Genomic DNA, 25,214 nt, shown 5'->3' on the forward strand with positions numbered 1-25,214 from the left:
TGGGTCTGTGAGCAGGACATCCAGGCCAGCTTCTGCTCACATGTCCTTGGGACACTAGAACTCCCTCCACAGGGAATGTCAGCCCAGAGAGTGGAACCCAAAGCCCACCTGACCACACAGCCACCAGCCCAGTCGGGGGAATGAAGAGATGGAGATGGCCCAGCGGGCCTGGCAATGAAACTCTCCTTCCTCTGACCCTCTCGCCCAGCACAACGCTACCTTAGCCCATGGACCACATCTACCGGGGCTGGACCGGCTCTCTGTCTGACGGAGAAGCCTGGAGCTGAGGAGCAGCTGCCCTGGGGTTGGGAGAGGAATGAAGGTGTTGTCTGGCTGGGAGCCTCACATACCTGAAGCGTTTCTGTGTCCAGGGACTTCCTCTTTAACTCCAGCTGTGTCAGCTGCAGTAACTCAGTTTCTATTAGCCTAATCTAAACAGAAGATGAAACAGGGGCGTTGATTCACAATCACCACGGTTCTCTTATGTGTTGCTGCCTGGCCAAGCAGGGACTCAGAAACCTTTGTTAGGAGGCTGGGCAGCCCTGGACAGAGGGGAACATTGTGGGCCTTGGGGCCTCACTGAAGAAAGTGAAAACAACCTACCACTTCATGGCTCTGGGCGGCTTGGAACATAGACATACATGTCTCAGTCAACACCACTGACCGAGAGCCCAGCACAGGGCATCTCAGTGGACACTGGGTAAAGGTCTATAAGATGGAGAGGGGCTTCCTTCCCAGTTATCTCTGAGCCTTTACCTGTGGACTGTGGGATTACCGTGCTTCTTCCATGTAGCTGTCAGGGGGCCAGAGGGTAACAAAAATGATCCAGTAACGAGCCTCAGTTATGTACTGACCACCTACTATGTGCTAGGCCTGGGCTGCAGCAGAATCATCTGGCTCTTGGGCTGTATCACTGCCTTCCTTACAAGGACAAGGAAATGGATGCACAGTGTAGTTAGTTTTTTGCCCAAGGACAAAGAGCAGATAATTGGGAGATAATTTGCCTGGGATATCCTAACTTAGGGTGTGAAGTGGAACAAGGTCACTGAGAATATCTGGGGTCACCACATGCTCTCTCAGAGCCCACAGCCAGTGACTTCTCTACCCCATACCAGCCAACAATGCTGTGGCCTCTTCCAACCCTGAGTATCTGATGCCACCAACACCTGGTCAGAGGAATGAGCTTCATGTCTGGCAATGTGGGATTGAAATTAAAGAGGAGGTTTAAAAACTTAAGTTGGTTAAAGTCAAACAAAAAAAGAAGAGAAAGAAAAAGAAAAGAGCATGCAAAAATGTGGGATTCAGTATGTGAATACGAAGCAACGCGTGTGTTCCCATAGCCTGACAGCTTGCAGTGCCTCTGGCCCCAGCCCAGCTCCACCCAGCAGGGGCTCTGCCCAAGGCTACTCCAGGGGTTGATAGTAAAGTCAACACAGGAGGGTGGCCTCCTCCTCCCAGGCCAGGGTCCATCCTCAGAAGGTCTTAGGACCTGGCTTCCCACTCAGTTGGGAAATCCAACCCACCCCAAGAAGCCATGGTCCAGCAGTCATTTTGAGCTGATGCAGGTACTGGAGTCTGGCAAGTTTCCCCAAGGGTCATGTGAGCACTGCCCTTTCTCCAGCCCAGGTATTATGGAAACACACACTGCACTTGCCCAGCAGGCTTCTGGCCAGGCTCTGGGATGAAGCCACCACCTTCAGCGCTGTTCAAGGCACAGACCATCAGCCCCATTGTTGATTGTTGAGGAAAAGTGGTAAGCCATGGGGTCCAGTTCTAATGACTGCTGCCCCATGAGCCAGGTCTGCAAGTAGGAGCAAGATGAGGTGGCCGGGACAGCACTCACCTGGTTTCTGATCTGCCGATGCATCAGGTCTTTCTTCACCTGGAGAGCCTCAAAAGCAGCCTTCTGCATCACACTCTGCAAGAGACAATGCACACAACTCAGTTGAGGCCACACTCCCTGGCTCTTCCAAGTGTGTGCACACCAGCCAATGGGGAGCCATATCTGCCTAACAAACACCTTAGAGTATGATCTTATAGTTCTTGGGAGGGCAGAAAAATAACTGTTCTCTTTTCTTTTCAATGTAGGGTCTATGTAGCTTAAGTTGGTTTTGAATTCAAAGCAATCCTCTTGGCTCAACTTCCTGGGCACTGGAATTATAGGCATATGCCACCACGCACAGCTGGAGAAGCAACTTTTTATTTTATACATTTAAAAAAAAAAAAAAAAAAAGGCCAAGCAATGGAGGTTCTCAGGTCAAATAGCTGATCAGAGTCTGCATCTATATGATGCTGACTGAGAAAAGTCAGGGTGACTGCATTCTGAAGAAGGAAAAGGACAGTCCCAAACACCAGAGACAGAAGGACACAGCTGGGCCTCCAATCCTGGGTCCTCTGTGGGGGAAGGTAAGCCACAGCCTGTCCCGCTGTGCCTGCCTCCCTCTCCCCTCTCTCTCTCTCTCTCTCTCTCTCTCTCTCTCTCTCTCTCTCTCTCTCTCTGGACTAGAGACTGAGTCCCTGAGGGATGTCTGCTCACTGAGAAGGTGCTCTTATTGAATCAGAAGCGATACCCATTCCAAGAGATGTGCACATTACCAGGCGCACACACACAAGATGTGCGAAACTCAAGGCAACAGGACCGCTCCAAAGGACCATCACTCCCTAGTGTACAATTCAAAGGTACTGCAGTGGTTGAAATGCCAAACAAAGAATTCAAAGTCTAACTGTAAAAAAGATCAACGTCCTTTTTAATCAATTAGAAAATCTAAACAAGTGAATGGATGAAGGAAAGAAGACATGTCTAGGTCTGGATGGAAGTTCACAGACTGGATGAGAAATTCAGCATGGAAAGAGAGATTTTGAAAAAACAAAAATCACAGAAATGTCTGACTTGGAAATTTCAATAAATTGACACACATCCAGTCACCTGGATGCACATGTGTTCAAACACACACACATATATATGTGTGTGTGTGTGTGTGTGTGTGTATGTATATATGTTAAATTAATTAATTAAATATATATATTTCCTAAATTAATTAATTAAAACATAACCAAATATGACCACAAAGTCAAAAATTCTGGGGCATGATCAAGAGACCAAACTTAAGATTCCATGGAATAGAAGGCCCGGAGATAAGAACTCACTCAGGGCACATAGGACTTATTCAGTAAAATTATAGCTGAATTTCAAAGTTGAAATTAAGTAACTGCCACCTGACATCTTAGCTGGGGAGATGGCTAAGAGCACTGACTGCTCTTTCCAGAGGACCCAGGTTTGGTTCCCAGTACCCTCATGGTGGTTTACAATGGGCTGTAATGCCAGTTGCAGAGGATTTGATGCCCCCTTCTGGGCTGCATGGGCAGTGCATTAATGTGCCATACAGACATACATGCAGGCAAAACACCCATACATATTAAAAAGAAGAAGCTGAAAAATCCCCAAAGCTAGGGAAATAAATATTCAAGTATAAGAGGCACTTGGGAACCCCCAAACACAACCTTCCTATTCCATACATAACCTTCCTATTTCATTCTGCTAAACTGCCAAGACTACAAAACCAAACAAAATTAAGATCTTAATAAAGGCAGGCAGGACGGCTCAGGAGGTAGAGGTGATTGCTATGACCTGGGAACCCACAAGGTGAAAGGAGAGAGCCAACACCCACAAGCTGTCCTCTGACCCTACAAAGGTACTTGTGTGCTTCTCCCCAAACAAATAAACATAAGAATAATTTTCAAAAAGTGATTGAAAGCGTGAGCTCACTTAACAAAAGTAAACTGAGATCACACCAGACTCCTCAGCAGAAACCTTCAAAGCCAGGGGGGCATGGGATTCTTAAGATACAGAGAGACTAACGAAATTCAGGACCATGAAGCCAGCACTACCTATGGTTCTTAAGTAAATCCTACTTGTAGTAGAGATAGTGCAGAGGTTAAGAGCACTGGCTGCTCATGCAGAGGACCTGGGTTCAGTTCCCAGCACCCACATGCCAGCCAGCAACACCTGTAACTCCAGTTCCAAAAGATCCAATATATTCTTGTCTCTAAGGGCACAGCCTGCACATGGTACACATGCAGGCAGAACATTCATACACATAAAATAAAATAAATAGATCTTTAAGAAGCAAGAAAAATGACACAGCCGAGAGCTCAGGAAAGTAAACTCCAAGAGAGGAACGGATGAAGGAGTGGGAGCCAGCGCGGGGAAAGGGAAGCCCCTGAGCCCCGCTGTGGTGAGGGAAGAGAAGAGCAAACCCACAGGAAAGAGTCAGCAAGCCTCACCAGCTCCACATCTAAATGTAAATGGATCTGAGGTCCAGCTGTTGTTGCCTCAGTAAAGACAGGAGCAAACAGATGGAAACCCGTGTACTAAGCAAGCAGCAGTCAGCTGCAAGCACCAGCAGCGACATTCACGCCTGACAAAGTAGACGCCAAGCCAAAATGAGTCAAAACCAAGAAAACACAGACAATGCTAGTAAGGGGACACTTTATCAAGAACACACCACAATTACATGTGTTCACTTAATTTTGTAAAGTAAACAGACAGGTCCTGATAAAAAAGTAGTGGGTGACTTCAATAGTCTCTCTTACCAACGAGAGACCATAGAAACCACCACCACCAAAACACTCAACAAAGAAACTCCAGAGTTACACTGAATGTCCACCAACAGGCCACTGGGTAAAAAAGTGTGGTGTTCACACAGTGGTAGCTTACAAAGCCATAAAAAAAGAACAAAACTGTATTGTTTGCAGGAAGATGGGTTGAACTGGAGATCACTGTGTTAAGTGAAAATAAATATCCGTTTTCTCTCATATGTGGACACTACATTTAAAATATATATTTATATATAATGCATCATATACATGTATATTATGCTTATGTATATTAAACACACGTTATATGTGAATAAACATACACTATATATTAATACATTGGAATACATATTTCATGTACGTGTATTTATGACCGAGAGCCCTGAGAGCAAAGGGAACAGGAAGGTCATGGTGAGCAAGAGTGAATCCCGGCACACCTGTGTTAACGGCCATGGTAAGTTAGACCCACCATTTCCCAAGGGCTGACCACCATGCTCTCTGCTTCTCATACTATGCTTCCAATTTCTTTTTTCTCCCTTGCTTTACTTATTTATTCATTTTATTTTTTAGGACAGGGACTCTCTGTCTCCCTGGCTGTCCTGGAACTTGCTTTGTAGACCAAGCTGGCCCCATACTCAAGAGATCTGCCTGTCTTTGCCTCCTCAGTGCTGGAATTAAAGGGGTACACCACAACATGCAGACTTTTCCTATTTATTTTTTGAGGTGAGGTGGCTTCCTGTAGCCCAGGGTAGTCTCCCTATGTAGCTGAAATTTAAGGATGACGTTGATTTCTGGTCCTCCAGACTCACCTTCCACACAGTAAGATTAGAGGTGTGTGTCACCACACCCTTTTCTGTGGCACTGCGGATAGAACTGGGTCTTTGCGAATGCTAGGAGATCCCTTTACTCACCAAGCCACCTCTCTGGCCTTCAACACTGGATCTCTAGAACAGATGGCATGCCTGCTTTTCCTGCCCATTTCACAGATGAGGAAATGGTGACAAGTGCCAAATCTACTCAGATCCCCAGCCAGACCATAACCACAGACAGCTGCCCTCTCTGAGAAACAGGGTCCTCAGTAGACAAGTCCCAGACAGTAAATCATATTAGTTTGGGAGTTAGAAAAGGAAGTGGAAAAGCTGACTGAGCAGGGCCGGGATGACTCCAAAGGCAAAGGCTGTGACAAGCACAGGGAGAACCAGGGCTGGCTTCAGGGAAAGACCAAGGGAGCGCAGTGGGACCCTTGCCTGGTCCATTTCGGGCTCCACATGGCACCTGCTAAGCCTCTTCAAAGGAGAAAGCTGTGAGGAGCAGCAGTCTGTGTGGAAAACAAGAGACAGAGGCCTCACCCAGGCTATCTGAGCAAGACACCTGTCACTTCTAGGCACCAAGTCCATGGCTGAGGTCCCTACTCAGGATAGGATGTTGTCCCCAGGGAGAGGAGAGGGTGCTTCTCTAGAGTCAGGGACCAGAGGGCTACCCCTGGAGTCCTACAGGAGGTTGCATTCAGGCCCCAGGCAAGGGCTCACCTCCTGAAGGATCTGGCTGATGGCTTTGTTCTGATCCATCTGCTGCCATGACAGAATCTGCTGGAACCGCTTGTCCATTTCAGCCATGCTGTCAGAAAAACAGCATAGTTACTCACTGCATATTTCCTGAGTACCTACTGTGTGCTGGGCACCTTGGAGGAGACAGAGATAAACAACCACTCAATACTCCTGACCCGGCAGTGTGCAGTCTTAAGGACATCAAGGAGGGCGGCAGAGCTTCCATTTGGCAGAGAGCACCTGGGCCTTGGGTCCCACCCACTGCTGGACCTCCTTCACAACACCCCGAGGCAGATGCTGGACTTCTGCCTAAGCACCTCTCGACACCATGCTGAGTCACTCAGCTTCTGGAATGTTCTTCCCAGCATTTCCTCACTGGCTATACTCTGTGTACAGTCCTACAAGAAGGCTGGTGACCATGGCACAGAATGTGCAACCTCAGGCTGCCCAAACATCACACACTCTTAGCTTTGAGCTACTTTCACATTAAGTTAATTTTTTATTTATTTTATTTATGTTTTATTTTTTGGCTGGGTGGTAGTGGTGTACAGTTTTAATCCCAGCACTCAGATCTCTAAGTTTGAAGCCAGCCTGGTCTACAGAGTGAGTTCCAGGACAGCCAGCTTCACAGAGAGAAACCCTGTCTGGAAAATCAAAACAAAAAAATTTTTTTTAAAAGACTTTAAAATTTTTTTATTTTATATGCATGAGTATTTTGCCTACATATATGTTAAATGCATTACATGTGTGCAGTGCCCATTGAGACCAGAAGAGGGCACCAGATCACTTAGCGCTGGAGTTCATGTGGGTGTTACCAAATGAACCATCTACAGAAGCAGCTAGTGCTTTTAACAGCTGAGCCATCTCTCCAGTGGGGGAGAGGGGGCGGGCAAGTGAGTGCACTTGCTCAAGAGTTCTGAAGCAGGTCTCAGGTAGCTCAAGTAGGGGCTGAATTCACTCTGTGGTTTGCTCTGGAGCTCCTGATTTTCCTGCCTCTCCTTACCAAGTGCTAGTATCAAGAGCATGAACACCAAGCCTAGCATAAAGATTTGAGTTTCTTGTTGGTTTTGTTGTGACCATGCCCCCGACTTCAGCTTTGATGTAAAGCAGGACAGATAACACTTCCATGACCATACACAGACTAGCATCTGTCACACAGGTAGGCTCAGAGGTAAAGGCTGCCCTCACTTTATCACTGACTAACCCTGATTCATGAGTCTGGATGGGAGAATCCAGAGGCTGGCCATCCATCACCTGTTCTTGATAACCTGATCAAACCTGGGATAGCCCAGGGAGCTCAGTGCCTAGCTCTTGCTCCAGCCTTGGACCCCCAGCTGACTTCCTCAGAGCCCTCACCTGGGGACACGCGCTCCTCAGCTTACCTGGAACAGGCCTGCTGCACCAGGCTCTGCCTCTGAGACTCGTAGGCCATCTGGACGAGCCGGCTCTTACAGCTCTCGGTCAGCATCTGCTGCATGGCGGCTGCGGAGGGAAGGCTGTGAGCTGCTGAGAAGAGGCTAGGGTTTCCCAGGTAAGGCCCAAGGGGACACCTGCTTACTGGTGGATAGCCATTCTTAAACAAAGTCCCCCTCCCTGTCCTTTCCTTCCTTGACAGTCTTGCTAGGTAGCCCAGACTGGCTTTGAACTATCAATCCTCCTGTCCCAGCAGCCTGAGTTCTGTGATTACAGATGAGTACCAGCACCCAGCCTTAAAAATATCTACACTGCTGGGCTGTGCTGGCACATGCCTTTAATCCCAGTACTCAGGGGCCAGAGGCAGGCAGATTTCTGTGAGTTTGAGGCCTGTGCACCATGTACATGCAGTGCCTGGGGAGGTCAGAAGATGGCACTGGGTCCCCTGGGACTGGAGTTACAGACAGTTGTGAGCCACCATAAGGTTCTGGGATTAGAACCCAGGTCCTCTGGAAGAGCAGTAACACTGAGCCAGCTCTCTAGTTCCTTTGTTGACTTTTTTTTTTAAACCTTACTAGAGTAGTAAGGGGGTGGGGGCTGGAGGAATGGCTCGGCGGTTAAGAACACTGACTGCTCGAATAGTCGACTGATTATATCTGCCTAGACAGAGTAATCAGCCCTTAATAATTCTGCAGCACTAAGGTCTGTCAGATGATCCTGGGCCAGAAGGCAGAAGAACAGATGCTCCAACGTTTCGAAGTAGAGCGAGTGTCCAGGTGTTCAGAGGTCTCTATAAATTGGCTAAGTTTTAGAAGCTATGCTTGGTGCTTCCCACAATTATAGTCAACTCAGTCATTCTGGATTTCTGATGGGGTTGAAAACTTATAGCTATTTACTTTGAGAGAAAAGATCTGAGTGTATGGTCATCAGCTGACATTCATCCTAAAGCCAAGGAAAAAGCCAGGTTCAGAACTAAGTGTTTTAATTAGGATAGATGACAGAGGTGCTGGTTAGTCAACAAAAGGATGGACTGGGTATTAGGACTATCTTGTACCTCACTGGTACAAATAGGCATAATTATGCTCTAATTGTATTTTGAGAGAAAAGTTTCCTTTTAACAGGAAGGGTGATGTGTAGGAGGAGCTAAGGTGGGAGGAGTACTGAGAGGAAGAAAAGGAGTAAGAAGAGGAGAAGAAGAAGGAGAGGAGAAGCTAGGTGATGAAAGAGAGATAGAGGGGGGAAACAGGGAAGCAGATGTTTATGTATCTCCACCAGTCAAAGATAGTTGATATATCTAGGTTGGGTAGTGGGTTACACCTCTGATTGAACAATACCAAACTTATAAAGCCTATGATTAACATTTCTTAAAAAAATGTATAAATGCAAAAAGGAAAAGGGGGCATGGGATAGGGGTTTTCTAAGGGGGGGGGAATGGGGAAACGGGATGGTATCTGAAGTGTAAATGAAAGATCTAAAAAAAAAAAAAAAAAAAAAAAAAAAGAACACTGACTGCTCGTCAAGAGGTCCAGAGTTCAATTCCCAGCAACCACAAGGTGGCTCACAACCATCTATAATGGGATCTGATGCCCTCTTCTGGTGTGTCTGAAAACAGCAACAGTGTACTTACATACATTGAATAAATAAATCTTTTATAAAAAGAGCAGTACAGGGCTGGGGCTGGGGCTGGGTGTGGCTCAGCAGCAGTGCTTGCCTAACCTGTGGCTTGCCTAGCATGTTCAAGGCCTGGGTTCAATCAAAGCAATAGCAACCAGGAAGTTTGAAAGGCTTGAAAACACAAACCCCAGGATGCTGGTCTCTGTGGAATTAACAGCTGTTCTTTAAGAAACGACAGGGTGGCCGGGCGGTGGTGGCGCATGCCTTTAATCCCAGCACTTGGGAGGCAGAGGCAGGTGGATTTCTGAGTTCGAGGCCAGCCTGGTCTACAGAGTGAGCTCCAGGACAACCAGGGCTACAAAGAGAAACACTGTCTTGAAAAACCAAAAAAAAAAAAAAAAAAAAAAAAAAAAAAAAAAAAAAAAAAAAAAAAAAAAAGAAAGAAAGAAATGACAGGGTGACCTTGAACAGAGCTGTTGTGGGCTGAACCCTCTGTAGGTGTGGTGAGCACCTGTATGCCAAGTGTCTGGCTCTGAGTCTGGCATACAGAAAGCCCTTCCATGACAAAGGCCCCAAAGATAAGGACAGCCCATCTCCATTTTAACTAAGGGCAGGCACTGCATTAGAGGCCTTCCTCAGCTCCTGGCTGCAGACTCTCAGACTTGTCTAGAGCAAGTCACTGGTGGGTACACGTGGTGCTCAGGACCACACCGGGCACATCAGGAAGGGGAAGTCTGCCCAGGAGCCCAAGCGAGGCTGACGCCAGCTCTCAGTGGCAGGAGCCAGAGCAGCCAGGTTTGTGACATGCCAAGGCCTGACCCCTGGGATCCTCCTGATAGACCCGAATTTTCCCTGCGTATTTCTCCATTCTATAGACAGAAAACTTGAGACTCAGAATCCAATCTTGTTTGACCCCCAGGCCTGAGCTCCATGACAGACTTGCTGCCCCTCTTCAGAGCGGACACTCAGTGCCCTGCACGGGTGACAGAGAACTGTCTACCTGAAAGCTCTGTCTACCAAATTTCCAGCTCACCAGCGATCTCACGCTGCCTGAGGTTCTCTGTCTCCTCTTGGGTAATAGACATCAACTGCTCCATTCTTATTCTAGAAAAAAAAAAAAAGCAAAGGCAAAATACATCCATTTATTCCTCAAATACATTTCAACAAGAATCTTACCAGAGCCAGGCAGTGATGGCGCACACCTTCAATCCCAGCACTTAGGACACAGAGGCAGGTGGATATCTTTGAGTTTCAAGCCAGTTGCAAAACAGCCAGGGCTACACAGAGAAGCCCTGCCTTGAAAAATAAAAAAATAAAAATAAAGTCCAGTTATGGTGCATAAACAAACATTAGCCTAAAAGCAGCTCAAACAAGGCTTTTATTCTTTTCTGTTTGCTGTGACGCAGGGTCTATTATGATTATGTAGCCCTGACTGCTGCCTTTGCCTTCTGAGTGAAATAAGGTTTTAAAAATGACTATGTGTATGGGTCTACTGCCTACATGAATATCTGTCCTCCACATTTGTGCCTGGGGTGCACAGGTTCCTTGGAACTGGAGTTACTATGGCTGTGAACTGCCATGTGGGTGCTGGGAATTGAACCTAGTTCCTTTTGGAAGAACAGCCAGTGCTCTCATCTATTGAGCCATTTCTCCAGCCTCTATAAACAAGGTTTTTGACATAAAACTCCATCTATGACATAAGAAGTGAAAACATTTAAAGGTAACTTTGCATATACACATGCACACTCTAACTATGCATACACACATGCATGCTGCATGTGCTGTTTTGCATTTACCAGGAATGGCCTGATGGATCAGTATCCTGCATGATCCTGGGTGTGACTCAGTTCAAGGCCTGCATCCTCTGAGAGGCTCCACTCACTGCCACTGATACAGGGCTGCCTCTAGGCTGGTCTAGCCCAGCACCAGATATGGTCTGTCAATAAGGCTTGAATGGCACCAGCTTCTGCTCAGCTGTGCCTCAACAGCCTCACAACTGAATTGGACAAGGCAGACCCTAGGGAGCACTCTGAAGATCTTCCTAGGTGGTAAGGGCTGATGACTGGGGGAGGGAAGGTTCCCAGGATAGCTCAGAAATACCATTATGGTGAGGTTGGGAGACTCAGCAGAGTCACATCGGACACAACAGGCCAGGGTGCCAGCCCTTCCCACTATCATTTATTTGTTTCTTTCTTTCTCCTTCCTTCTTCTTTAAAAATTTATTTTTTTCATTTCTTTTTTGGACAGGCCTCACTATGTAGCCTAGGCTAGCCTGGAACTTCCCATGTAGCCCAGTCTGGTCTTGAGCTTGTGATCCTGAGTGCTAGGCTTACAGACATGTACCACCATGCTCAGTCTCACTTTGTGTGCATGTGTGCGTGTGTGTGTGTGTATGTGTGTGTATGTGCGTGCGTGCCAAGGGCCAATGCTGCATGTCTCCCTCTATCCCTCTCCATCCTATTTTTTGAGACAGGATTTCTCATTAAACCTGAAGCTGATCAGTTTCAGCAGGCCGGCTGATCAGTGAGCCTTTCAGATTCCTGTTGCTACCTCTCATCCTGCGATTACAGGCATGCACTGCCATGCTTGGGTTTTATGTAGATGCCAAGGCTGAGTCTGAACTCTGGTCCTCGTGCCTGTGTGGCAAGCTCTTTACTGAGCCCTTTCTGGAACAGTATGGGGTGGCACTCACTGTGCAGTAGAAGCTGGCCTTGAACTCCCGATCCCTCCAAACTCCTGCTTCCACTTCCCTGATGCTAGAATGACAGCTGTGCCAGGCCTGACCTACATTCCCTGAGGACAAGTGTGGTGTCTCAAAGTAGCCAACTTGGTAAATACCCATGACAAAGAGAAAAGGCAAGGGCCACGACTGCACTTCCTGCCTGTCACAGCCACCCAGTGGCAACCCTGGGCACAGGTCCCTCTGCTTTCCACATGCAAAACATAGAAGAGTGAGCGAGGAGGCTGTGTCTGTTCTGCTTTAATGCCCTCAGTCTAGCAGTGGAGGGATGCGCTGGTCCTATGTATCTGTGGGTTCCCCGTCTGTGGATTCAACCAACTGTTGATTAACAATACTCGGGAAAATCCTGTGTCTGTACTGGTATAAGCACATTTCCCCCTAACAGAGCAGAGCTGCTATTTGTATTTGTATTGTATTGTACTGTATTGGGTTTTACAAGGCTCTGGACAGGGTTTAGAGCAGACAGGGATGTGTGAGGTTCTAGGCAAACACTTCACTTACTTGAGGGACTCCAGCAGCTGTTGCTCTGTTGCTTGGGGACAAAAGTATCACATTCTTTTCATTCATTTATTTTCGGTTTGCAACAAAGTTTCTCTATGGAGCTCTGGTTGTTCTGGAATTCACTAAGTAGACCAGGTTGGCCTTGAACTCACAGATATCCAATTGCCTCTGTCTCCTTTGTGCTGGGACTAAAGGCATGCACAACCACACCTGGACTAATTTTTTAAAATGTTTTTATATCTGAAGTCCAGATGGTTATTACAGATCTAGCTTTCTTTTTTATGAAATCTTTTTTTTTTTTTTTTTTTTTGTTTGTTTGTTTGTTTTTTCGAGACAGGGTTTCTCTGTGTAGCCCTGGCTGTCCTGGAACTCACTCTGTAGACCAGGCTGGCCTCGAACTCAGAAATCCACCTGCCTCTGCTTCCCAAGTGCTGGGATTAAAGGCATGAGCCACCACCGCCCGGCAAAACTTTTTTTTCCCCCCATTAAACTCAGGTGGAGTCACATCGGGAAAGCGGGATTTGAGCCAGGAGAGACAGAGCAAGGGCACGGGCTCGCCCTCTGCAGGCGGCTACCTTAGCTGCTGCGCCACCGCTGGCTTGCTCTAGCTTTCTTCCTTTATATTTTTGAGTTTTTTCACAAGTGTACATATATTTTAAGGAACTCAAAAAGAGTCATTATTAATTAGATGACAAGAGGTGGCTATCTTAGAGCATCAGGGAGACTGGCCAGCACAAGCTGGAGGGGCCTATGGTTGCCTTTCCCCAGAGCTGTGAGCACCCCAGGTTGTCCGTCCCCCAGATCTGTGAGTACCCCAGGATTACTGTCCCCCAGGGCTGTGAGCACCCAGGAACTTTCTCTAGACATGTAGCCCCAGAGGCCCACTCACCTCTCATTCTCCAGCGATTTCAGAATCTCAGAACTCTTCTTTTGCCTGTGGGAAAAACCAGAGAGGGGTCCTGTGGGCACCGACGACGGATGCTGCTTCCAGCCGGGCTGCCCACCTCGCCACTCTGGCTGAGCCCATCACCCAGGAGCTCTGCTCGGGCTGGGAGGCCCCTCTAGCTCTCCTGTGATGGGGGAAGCATGTGGGAAGACAGCGCCTGGCACAGAAGCTCTCCTGCTGCACTGACAGATGACACACGAACAAGGCACAGAGCAGGAAGCCTGAAGCTAGTGGGGCATGCAGCCACAGCTGGTTTCTAGAGCCTTCTGCAATGTACTCCAAACTAGATGTTTTCAGGCTTCTTGAGACCTATCTCTACTGGGCTCTTCTCTCTCAAAGCCCATCATGAAATTCTTATACTAGACAGTCTGTTCTATATAAGACAGTTTGTGGCCTATAGGGTGAGTGGCTGACTTCAGGCAATGGACTACTTGGAAGCCAACTGCAGGAAGGCTGTGATTATGGCCTGCTGACTTACAGAAAAGAAATGAGCTGCAGGGTCAGCAGTCTTGTGACAGAACCCCATTCTGTAATCCCCTGGGCAGGTTTTCTGCAAACCAGACTGAAACACTTCCTTGAATCCTAGCAGATGAAGGCCTGGGATGGATGAAGATTGAGGAGAGACCCTCTGTCCCCAGCCTCAGGGAGCATTCTGGGGGCTGGCCAGGACTGACCTCTGATTGTCCTGTAGGAGTCTTTGGATGCGGGTGGCGATACTCTGCTCTGTCTGCTTGAGCTGCTCCTGCAGCTGCTGCCGTTCTGCATCCAGGCAGCGTTGGCGCTCACTCAGGCCCTGCTCTAGCCGTGTCTGCTCCTGCAGCGGGGGAGGCACAGGGACCCCACATGCAGGCACAGTAGGGATTCTGGCTGGGGAAGGAGATTGGAGTCCCTATCTCACTTTGCAGGATCCTTTGTGACCTTTTACTGGTCCCTCCTGTGTCCACTGTGCTCAAGGCCAGGGTATCAGGGCCTCCATTCCTGCTTCCAGGGGATGGCGGGACAGGGAAATCTCCTGCGCTGCCACCTCCTGGGCACCATGGCCTGTGTCAGGACACCACAGACTCGGGACACGGGCAGGCTGGTGAGCCCATACCTGCTTGACCGTCTGCAGGATCTCGTCCTTATGGCTGTGGCTCCGCTGCAGCAGCTCGGCGTGCTCCCGCTGCCCAAGCTCCAGGCGCCGCTCGAACTCCAGCTTCTCCAACATCTTCTGCTCCTGTGGGGACAAGAGGCCTGCCCTGCATGCCTGAATCAGAGGCAGAAGGAAGCCATCCTTCACCGCTGAGGTGCTGCAATCCTCAGAGAGAAGAAAAGGGGCAGGAAAAGGTCCTTACCTTTCGCTTCTCATAGTCGGAGAACCGATTCTGGGGGAGAAGAGCAGAGGTGAGGACAGGTTGGAGGCTGTGGTTTCCACTGTGCCACAGCACACCCAACCTGCCCCACCGGATGAGGAGATGGAGGGAGGAGAACTCAAAGGTCTCGGGCTCCAGAGCGAGAACCACCATGTGCTGACACACAGGAAGGAAAGAGTCCTCCAAGACAGCTCTGGAAGGCAGTGCTGGACCTGGGGCTCCGGAAAGATCAAAACAGGGGTCATCCGCCTCCCTGGCTATCCGTGTAACATACCGCAGTACCTAACTCTGACCACCCAAACCTCTGCAAACACAAAGGTACTGTACAGGTTCCTGGAGACTTAGTCTACAGAGAAAGTGGAGATTAATTCAGAAAAGCCCAACAGGCACTACGGATGCATTCCTGTATGAATGGCACAGGGTTCCCACTTAGTCAACGCTTCCCTGTCCAATTTCCATTAACTGCTTAAAGGGACAGCAGTCACAGGTACATTCCCATCAACAATGGCAAAGCTGTGAAAGGCTCTCTGGAAGACTGCAGGCAGCTGGAGTTGCCACCCATGGCCATCACAGAGCCATGAGCTGGGATGAGAGCACAGGTGGGCATTGGCAGGTCCTGTCTGCTCAGTAGAGGTGTGTCCAGATGACTGTGGTAATCTTTGTCATGTCCTTCCCCTCCCCTTCTCCCTGCTCCTGCCTCCTGTGCCCTGCTGGGTGCAGCTGGGGACACCAAAAGCCTTCCTGCCACTGGTGCTGACCTGTGTCCCCTTCACTAGACGGGAGTCATGGGGCTGCCCTGTCCAGTGAGTGGCATGTGGTCAGGAAGCACAGGAGAGACAAGGTACAATCCGGACATGCTCTTGGCTTCCCTGAAGCTCCGTCAAGCAGTGGGGATGGATTGTAACCCTACTATTTAGCACACAATCTTTCCTGAGTTCAGCACTATGGAGTGCAGCCATGGCAACGCGAAGGCCACAGAGAGCCCAGAGCAGGTCTGACCTAGGCTGGTGATGCTCACAGGACACACTGTCTAGACTGAGAATCAGAGCCAGCAAGCCTGCTGACCTGAGCCTGATCCCTAGGACCCACAGTGTGGCAAGAGAGGACCGACTCCTGAGGACTGTCCTCTGGTATTCAAGTGCATTCCTTCTTCTCCACAAAATAAATAAACAAATAAAAATTAAAATACACTGAGAGGCTGGAGAGCTGGCTTGGCAGCAGCAAAGTGCTTTTACACAAGCCTGATGGCCATGGTCAACTACAACCTACTAAAGTGCAGTGCAGAGGAGAACCCAAAGTCATCCTTGGACCCCAACATCACACACACACACACACACACACACACACACACACACACACACACACACACACAGAGAGAGAGAGAGAGAGAGAGAGAGAGAGAGAGAGAGAGAGAGAGAGAGAGAGAAAGAGAATAATGATAAATGATTTTTTAAAATTTAAGGTCTTACTTGGCTAAATATAAAAAATAAAAAATTACTAAGATAAAATGAAAATCAAAGCATGAGCAGAAAGAGTTCCAGGTGGGAGTAGCTTGACCCACGATGTTGTGGGGACAGGGCTATAGTTTGTTCAGGGAACAGAGAGGAAACCTGAACAGCTGATGCATGGTGAGCTGTTGGCCTGGGGCAGCTGTGGTCATTGAGCCTGTGGGTCTGAGGGGGACTCTGCGAGCACAGCTCTGAACAATTCTTATGCTGGTGCCCTTAATGCCCACGCAGGCACCCCTACAGGCATCCCCACAGGCATGCTCATGCAAGCAGCTTGTGTTACCTGCCATTCAGCCTCTTCCCTGGAGAATCTGCTTGTGGGTCCATCGGGGCTGTCCTGGGAGTTCTCAGCTCCATCTTGTTCCAAGACCGGCAGCAGGTACTGAGAAGGTGGGTAATAGTCCAGTCCTGACTCTGGGGGGAGAGGCACCAGCTGGCCAGGAGCACTCCAGCTGCTGGCTCCTGCCATCCTCACTTTCCCACTGCAGCCGCCTTGCTGGCTCAGTCAGTCCACTCTCATCTCCCTGTGCTGGGCTGCCCTGCTTTCTAATGATTGGGCCTGGTGACATAGGCTTGTAATCTGAGCTAATCCGAAACCAGAATGACTGCAACTTCTAAGCCTTCGAGGGCTACAGAGTAAGGCCAGCCTGGGTAACAGCAAGACCTTGTCTCAAAATGAAAACCAAAAAAGAGGCTGGGATGTACTGAATGGTAGAACCTTTGCCTACCATGTGTGAGGGAAATATATGATGTCATGTATATTTGAGGTCTGTAGTCAGGATATGCATATTTACTCCTTTATTTTTATGTCTACTGCTTATATAAACGTTAGAGGATCTTAAAACATTACTTTGGTATTGACTTTCAGTAGTTGCCCAGGTTGGCCTCAAATGCACAACCTTCCTGCATCTGTTTCCCCAGGTATGTAAACATTGTAGGTGTATACTACTCTACCCAGACAATTTTTTTTTCCCTTTATTTTAGCAGCTAGGAACTTAAATAGCTTGCTGCCCTTCATTCTCTCTCGCCTCCTCTAGGCCCCTAACACTGGCCTCTGGCGCTAGAAACACAGTCTCTTCTCCTGGTCCTCAGGCATCAGCTGCTTTCTCACACAGGCCTTCCCCAGCCCTAACCTAAGCCAATGCCCGACTGCTCTCCTAAGCTCAGCCTGGGTGCTCATGTCCCTGTGATTGTTCAGTGTACCCATTTCCCTCATAGGACCCTGACTTCTGGCCAGGCAGTTTGTACCAGCTAGTTTCTACTATCCCTAGCCTGGTGACAGGGGATGGCCACTTGGGGGTGGCCTGACTTTACCTTTGCAGAGGAACTGCTGCACAGCCTCAGTGCCAGCGCCACACACCTCTGGTGGGGGGTAGACCATTGCCAAGGCGTCGAGGCTCAGCGTCTGTGAACACAGGAAACCCCTTCTTTACAGTGTACAGTTGGAAGTCACCTGGTTTTGTTATTGACTTGGGTGCTTCTATCTCCCCTGCCTACCAGGAGCATCCAGGGAGCAGAGAAGGCCAGGTTTAAAGAGCATTAATCCCACCTGGGTGACACTTCTTATCATTATTAAAGTGTGGTTACTGTAATGTGGATTCTGAGCCACACTGCCCAGTATGGTGGCTGCAAGTCACATGTGACCATTTACATTTCTTGAGTTGTGTGTTCATGCATACATACATGCATGCATGTGTGGAGGGCCATGGGAGAACCCTGAGGGGGGGATCATTAGAACTCTGCTTTTTGAGATGATCTCTCATGAGCCTGGAACTTGGTTAGCTGGCTAATGAGGCCCAGGGACCCACCTGTCTCTCTCTCCCCAGGTCTGGGATCGCAGGCTCCGGGCTTTTACAGCACCAGCTCTAGGAACTGGGTCCAAGTCCTTTGCAAGCCCTTTCCCTACGGAGTCACTGCCCCAGACCCACTTCTTTCCCTTGAGACAAGATCTTCTTCCATGGTCCAGGCTGCATTGAACTTGTGGTCCTCCTGCCTCTGCCTCTCAAGTGTCACGATTACAGGTGTGCACTGTCACAAGTAGCCTATTACGCTGGGGGAGAGGTTATGCTTATGTTTCCACAGGAAAAGAAAAGCTGTGGGTTCCTTCCAAAATGATAAAGATCAGAAATGACAAAGGGAGACCCCCTGAAGCACTAGTCGACACAGAAGACAAAGGAGACTAACTCAACCAACCAAATGGGTGATGTATATATGGTGTTATGTCTCTTATATGGACTTAACTGGCTGGGACTAAAATGTCAATACAAAGCCAAGAACATTTAATTGGGTAATAATTTCTCACGACTTAATACATGCCATCCTTTATGAGGGCATGTATATAAGTTATATATAGTTTGATTAAGTAATCAAACTAACCTGAAGAGGGCAGTGGCCTTTCTTTATTGATCTTCATTGACAAAGCTGTGTGCCCTACACGTTCCACGTGAATGTTTTTATAAAACTACCTGTTGCTTTTAAGTTTTATATGTTACAGGATGAAAGAAGAGAAACTCAGCCCTAGCATGATTTATACTCGGGGATGCTGAGTCTCTGGGATCTCCTATTCCAGCTTCGTGCTTGATTCTACTGCAACTGCATCGAAGCTGCTTCTTTTAAGGACTTGCTTCCAGAACTTTTCCACAACAGCTAGCTTGCCTGTCCAGGCTTTCTGACTGTAACAGTTATGGTGTCAGCTAAACTATGAACTTTGTCAGCACATAGAGACTTCAAGGCAAATGATGCCAGCTAGCTCTCCTTTGACTAAGCCAATTTTCCTGTTTCCCTTTGGGCCCCCAGATGGGAATTCTTCGCCCCAATTCAGCTAGATGCAGACAAAAGGAGATCATCGCCCCAGTTCCTTATGTTGGGGTGGATGGTTCTGGTTACTTTGTAAATTATACATGTGTTGTAATTTAAGGAATACTTTACAAATGTAGCTTCAGACAGGAAGGGAATTAGAGAGCTAAATCTCAGAAATTAAGTGGGATTAATATTTTACTCTTATATAGGCATTGTGCCTGTATAACTCATTTAGAAACACAAAGCTTAGACCCTGTTTTTTTTTTTTTTTTTTAAATAGGTATATCTTACATTGGTAAGAAATCTTTATGATAGTTACAAGGTTGACATTATAATCTCTTACATTGATATGGAATTTATTTTATACAAATTTAGGGTTTTCACTGGCGTAAGTTTCTTATTAATACAAAAGTGGGATTAATATTTTACTCTCATGTAGGCATTGTACCTATATATCTTATTTAGAAATACAAGGCTTAGACCCAGTCCTTTTTAATAAAAAAAAAAAAATAGTGGAAAGGAATTAACAGACAACTGTTCAGATTGCCTTACATAGTTGATTTTCAAAAACGTCAGAAATCCATAGAATTGACATTACAAACATTCATATATAAACATTTATTTTATTGGAGACTTATCTGATCCTGACAGCTTCCCAGTCTTGGATTCTAAGAAGAAATTGAGCATCTTTGGAATTACACCAGTTGTGGTATGACAGCCACTAGGCAAGAATTGCCTCTTTTCATCTACAGACGAAATAGTGTGCAAAAAAGAAACACACTTGCAGAATAGTCGACTGATTATATCTGCCAAGACAGAGTAATCAGCCCTTAGTAATTCTGTATTACTAGGTCTGTCAGATGATTCCTGGGCCAGAAGGCTGAAGACCAGATGCTCCAACGTTTTGAAATAAGGAACTGTCTAGATGTTCAGTGGTCTATTTAAATTGGTTGAGTTTTAGAAGCCACGCTTTGTGCTTCCCATATCTTTATTTAACTGAGTCATTCTGGATTTCTGATGGGGTTGAAGATTTATAATCTCACAGCCAACCCAGGCTATTTACTTTGAGAGGATGGTTTTCAGATGTTATTCATTCTGAAGACAGGACATAAGCCAGGTTCAGAACTAAATATTTTAATTGAGAGAGATGGCAAAGGTTCTATTTAGTTAACAAAAATGATGGACTGGGTGTTAGGTTTATCTTGTACTTTAACAATCACAACATGGTAATATAGTTAGTGTTCAATTAATATGTGAAAAAAAATTTTTTTATTGGACAAAAAGGGGGAAATGTGGTGGATAGCTCTAGCCTCTTGTTGTCATGGTAATTCCACTCCTGGGAGGGGCTGCGAAGGAGGAGTGAATCTTGTAAGCCTTCTGTCCAATCAAATTTGTTAAATAAAGGCTACAGCCAGTGATTGGGCAGTGGAAGAGGAGTGGGAGGAGCCAGAGGCAGGGAAAGAGGAGAAGACCAGGAGAGCCGTGGAAGGGAGGAGTAGCAGTTGGTGGAAGCAGAGGGAAGTTGGTGGAGAGAGAGAAGACGAAGAAGACCTTGACCTAGGAAACCGCAAGTTGTTAAGAGCTCTTTTAGCCGGGGAATAGTGTAGTTTAATGGTAAATCTGCCCAATCTAGGCATGCAGCATTCATTTGATATTTATTGACTTGTGTCTTTATTCTATGGACTCCCTATGGGCAGGAGATTTACCGCAACAGTAGCCCTCATTTCGGTTTTAACAGTTAGGGTCACCTTGGCTATATGAGCAATATGTTGGCTTGGTAGCCACTAGTTCTTGGGCACCAGCACAGATGACAGCATTTCTATTACCTGCAGGGAGGAGTAGCCATGGATTCTGTCTCTTGAGAGATACCCAGCCTGTCTTTAAACCCCAGCAGTTTGCTGTGTATCCTAAACAGGTTATTTGGGTATGCTGGGCTGTAACTTTCTGAGTGTCACACACAGCATCCCTTATTTAACACAACATATGGCAGGTAATAAGGGATAGCACTGGATGGAATTGGCACACAATGTGGCCATTAACAATGCCCGAGTTCTCACCCTGAGAAAAGGTCTGCCCAAGGGGCCAAGAAGCTCCCAAGAGGCTTTTAAAGGAGTGACTGAGAAATGGGCCCCACCCGAGCTTCTGTTGTTGCAGTGCAGGGGTTTAAGCATGCTAGCCAAGTGCTCCCCCACTGAGCCACATCCCCAGTCCTCTAGGATTCTTAGTATCTCAGAATAGTTTCAGAACCAGGGACATGCTCTGAGCAATGCAAACACATTCGGTAACTGCAAAGCACCTGTGACTATTTACCTATGACGTAATAAAAATTCAGTGCCACCATTCACTTCTTTGGTCAAACCAGGCACATTTCAAATGCTCAAGAGTTTACACGGCTAATGGTTACTGAATTGGGCTACACAGTCAGGAGAAACTCCTATCAGCATAGAACATTCTCCCGGGAGGCAGAGGAAGACACTAACCGGATACCCTATGCATGCTTCACCAACTTGTGATGGGCACCAGACACAGATGTGCTGTCTCTGCTCACCTGCCACTTCCCCCAGACACTGCTACTCTGTAGGTTGGCTTGACAGAGGTGATTCACCAAAAGAAGGGGGGGGGGGGACTAGCATGCTCAGCCAGGTTGTTACCACTGTGAAAGATAAGTCCTATTACAGATACTAAGCTTTAAAGAGGTGACAACCATAGGGTTGTTCAGTACCATCTATGACCAGCTTGTGTGGCCTCTGAGAAGTCCAATAAACCATTTGTGCCCTAGTTTCTTCATTGGCGAAGTCTAACAGGATATGCCTCACAGGGGTTCTGTGAGGGTCCAAGGAGCAAACACGGGCCCAGGCTCACACAGTGTCGATGAGGGGCCAGGGAGAGTGCTTGCCTAGCATACATGATGCCCTGGGTTTGATCCCTAGCACTGCACAAAGTGGGTGTGTTGGTGCACATCTGTATTGATGCACATCTGTAATCTCAGCACTCTGGAGGTGGAGGCAGGAGGACCAAAAGTTTAAGACTATCCTCGGCTACACAGTAAATTCAAGGCCAGCCTGGGCTACATGAGACTTATCTCAACAAACATACAAAGGTGCCAGAAGAGCAGCAAACCTCCGTGTCGTGACTGAGAGCTGTCCCCGAGTGTGCCACCGAGTGTGCCTGCTTTATACACTGAAGTCCTAAGCCCTCCAGAATGTCACCTTGTTTAGAGCCAGGCTGCACCCTAACCCAAGCAGACTAGTGTCCTTTAAGAGATTTGACTCAGACATGCAGAACCAGAAGATGGACACAGCCCACCTGCAGAGGGCCTCCAGAGGAGCCAACCCTGTTGACACTGGGATCTGGAGCCTCATCCAGGTTGTGAGGCGCCTGCTCTGGGAGGCTTAGTTGTATCACCCTGAGCTGACTCATCTGGAGTCCCAGGGTGTACAAACCCTACCCACGCCCTGTGCTCTGAGGAGATGAGCCTTCTGCCCTGCCACACTGAAGCCCACACTCCATCTCTCCTCTTCAGCTCGCTGGGCCCCAGGAATAGTAACTCTAGCCTTATCGCTTCCTGTCACAGCCCAGTCTATGCTTACTTCCTGCCTCTCTTTCTCCTGCTCTCTCCACAGGATGCACCCATGTCCATGGCCGTGTCCCAAATCTCATTCCTCTTTAAAGTCTGGCTTGAAGGCCAGAGAGTGGGGCTCCAGATTCATCTGCTCTCCTTCACTGTGGACTTAAGCCCTCCCACCTCCATGACTGAAACACAGTCACGTCACGGTGAGCATTCACATATCAGTCTCTCATAGCTCCACATGAGTCTCTGAGACCTAGCAGCCTGGGACCAGGCACTCAGGAACAGAGGGCTGCTCTAGTCAGCAGTACTGGAGAGAATGCCCCTGCCTCACCTCCAGGGTCCGAACATGTGCCAGCATCTGGGGCAGTCTCTGAATCTCATTTTCACTGATGTCGAGGGTGCGCAGGCTCCGCAGCTCCCCCAGGGTGTCAGGAAGCTCCTTCAGCTTGTTGTCTGCAGAGACCCAGATGCAAACTCAGTGTCCCAGAGCCTCCTGCCTCCGAGAGGACATGGGATGGGAGGCTGTGTCACTTGCTTATTAGCTGAGCAGCCTGGGACACCTGGCTCTCCCTCCCTCCACCTGTCTGTCCATCCATCCGTCCATCCATCCTGAGGCCTCTCTGTAATACAGCACTGCTATCTCCCATCAGTCACAGGATGAGCTGACACTGTGCAGAGGCCAGGGGAGCAGAATGATGAAGTGCTTGGCCCCAGTGAGGCAAGTCCTCTTTGGAGGATGAGAACACTACCCTGGCACCTCAGCTAGTTACTACCCCACTGTGGGTTGTGGGTGCTTTCTGAGCAAGCCACTGCTCTGAGCTTCACTTCCCTCATGTTAGCTAGGAGACACCATCCTCTGCCTGCCTTGTGGACTTGTCAGGCCACAAGTCATGGGACCAGCATTAGTCAGAGTGTTCTGAGCCACAAGGAGCCACTGCAGCAGCCCCTTCTGTCTCCCTCATCACTATGTCCCGTTCCCATCACTTAGCTTACCTGCCACTACAACGGCCTGTCCTCTGCCCCACAAGTCCTGATTCTGAGGGTCATGGAACTCTTTATACTGTCTCTGGTTGTCATGGAGACAGGCTGATCTAGCAGGAGGTCAGTCTGGCCTGCAGCATCGCCCTCACACTCAGTGGCCTGACTCTGGAGCTGCCTGAGGATGGCGTGGACAGGGCTTTGTGTCCCCACCTTTTACATTGAGGGTCTGGAGCTGCAGCAGGTTCCCGATAGAGCGAGGGAGATGCATCAGCTGATTCCTTTCCACGTTCAATACCTAAGGAAGACAACAGTGACATGAGCCCCAAGGAACAACAGTGGCGTCTGCACACGCAGCCCTGCCTACTCCATCAGGTGCTGAATATGCCTGCCCTTATTTCTCCCATCGCTCTGAGAGGGAGTCATAGGTTGTTATGGTCCCATTTAAGACATGAGAAGCCGGGCGGTGGTGGCGCACGCCTTTAATCCCAGCACTTGGGAGGCAGAGGCAGGCGGATTTCTGAGTTCGAGGCCAGCCTTGTCTACAAAGTGAGTTCCAGGACAACCAGGACTACACAGAGAAACCGTGTCTCGAAAAACCAAAAAAAAAAAAAAAAAAAAAAAAAAAAAGACATGAGAAAATTGGGGTTAAGTCACGTGTCCAAGCCCCTGGACACATTCCTATGTGAGAGCTTGACATTGATACTAGTGCAGGATGCCTAGGGATTGCATGAACCAATGTGGAGGGAGAAAGGTGTGAGGGTTGTGGTATGGTTTCTACTGCTGAACAACCGGGAGGTATCACTCAGGGCTAGCCCCCAATTAAGCACTCAGACAGTGCAAAGCAGCTACCAAGAAAGCATCGGGGAGCCTGGAGTGTACAGAATTTGTCCTTTTAAAAAATAAATTTGTCCTTTTTAAAATTTTATTTTATGAGTATGAGTGTGTTGCCTGCATGTAAGTGCACCACCTGTGTGCAGTACCTGTAGAGGCCAGAACAAGGTATTAGGTCTTCTGAAACTGGAGTTACAGATGGTTGTGAGCTGCTGGGAACCCAACCAGGGTCCTGTGAAAGAGTAGCCAGTGTTCTTAACCACTGAGCCATCTCTACAGACCCTGGAATCTGTCTTTAAGATAGAAGTCCACTGGGTATTTGTTTTTTGGGGGGAGAGAAGCTAAACTATGAAGCCATGAAATACTGTGGAGTACATGCCGAGTCCTGGAAGACTCTCACAGCCAAGCTGCAATGGTGAAAGGTGGCAACAATGCCAAGCTGACAGCACATCAGAACCTCCCTTTATTACAGAAGTCTATGCCCTGCAGCCTTACCTGCAGGGCTGTCAGCTGCCCCATGTCATCAGGAAGGGCTGTCAGCTGGTTGTCATGGAGATCCAGAACCTACGAAACAAACATGTCAGGCACCTAAATCCCAGGCTCCAGAGCAACTGACAGATGACAAGGCCACCTCATACCCTGGCAGTTTCATGGTGCCTCTTCCTCCTGCCCACTGGTCAGCATCCAATCTCATAATCTTTTATATATTATTGTTTGTTTGTTTGTATTTTGAGATGAGCTCTCTACATAGCTCTGGCTGTCCTGGAACTCACACTGTAGATCAGGATGGCCTTAAACTCTGAGATCCACTTGCC

At 48.1% G+C, this 25,214-nt stretch overlaps 1 protein-coding gene and 1 long non-coding RNA gene across 6 annotated transcripts in view; one reads left to right on the forward strand and one right to left on the reverse strand.

Moving 5' to 3' along the window:
- Lrsam1 (leucine rich repeat and sterile alpha motif containing 1) overlaps positions 1-25,214 on the reverse strand; it is a 42,685-nt gene that overhangs the window by 9,748 nt on the left and 7,723 nt on the right. For 4 of the 5 annotated variants that reach the window (XM_034494766.2, XM_034494767.2, XM_076928517.1 and 1 more), the window contains 14 exons: positions 24,895-24,963; positions 23,779-23,863; positions 22,919-23,040; positions 17,532-17,622; positions 16,501-16,631; positions 14,692-14,721; positions 14,451-14,573; positions 14,032-14,171; positions 13,301-13,345; positions 10,204-10,274; positions 7,526-7,625; positions 6,126-6,213; positions 1,844-1,918; positions 351-431 (listed from right to left, as the gene is read on the reverse strand). In XM_034494766.2, coding sequence (XP_034350657.1) covers positions 351-431; positions 1,844-1,918; positions 6,126-6,213; positions 7,526-7,625; positions 10,204-10,274; positions 13,301-13,345; positions 14,032-14,171; positions 14,451-14,573; positions 14,692-14,721; positions 16,501-16,631; positions 17,532-17,622; positions 22,919-23,040; positions 23,779-23,863; positions 24,895-24,963 — 1,251 coding nt within the window. The remainder of the gene's footprint in view (positions 1-350; positions 432-1,843; positions 1,919-6,125; positions 6,214-7,525; positions 7,626-10,203; positions 10,275-13,300; positions 13,346-14,031; positions 14,172-14,450; positions 14,574-14,691; positions 14,722-16,500; positions 16,632-17,531; positions 17,623-22,918; positions 23,041-23,778; positions 23,864-24,894; positions 24,964-25,214) is intronic. The other variant, XM_034494769.2, reaches the window with a different exon arrangement.
- Positions 20,330-24,493, forward strand: LOC143441274 (uncharacterized). Its single transcript, XR_013108528.1, has 2 exons — positions 20,330-21,593; positions 22,640-24,493. It is a non-coding gene; the product is annotated as an uncharacterized LOC143441274 (long non-coding RNA).

The sequence above is a fragment of the Arvicanthis niloticus genome, chromosome 2 (genome assembly GCF_011762505.2).
Source record: "Arvicanthis niloticus isolate mArvNil1 chromosome 2, mArvNil1.pat.X, whole genome shotgun sequence".
Classification (NCBI taxonomy): Eukaryota; Metazoa; Chordata; class Mammalia; order Rodentia; family Muridae; genus Arvicanthis; species Arvicanthis niloticus.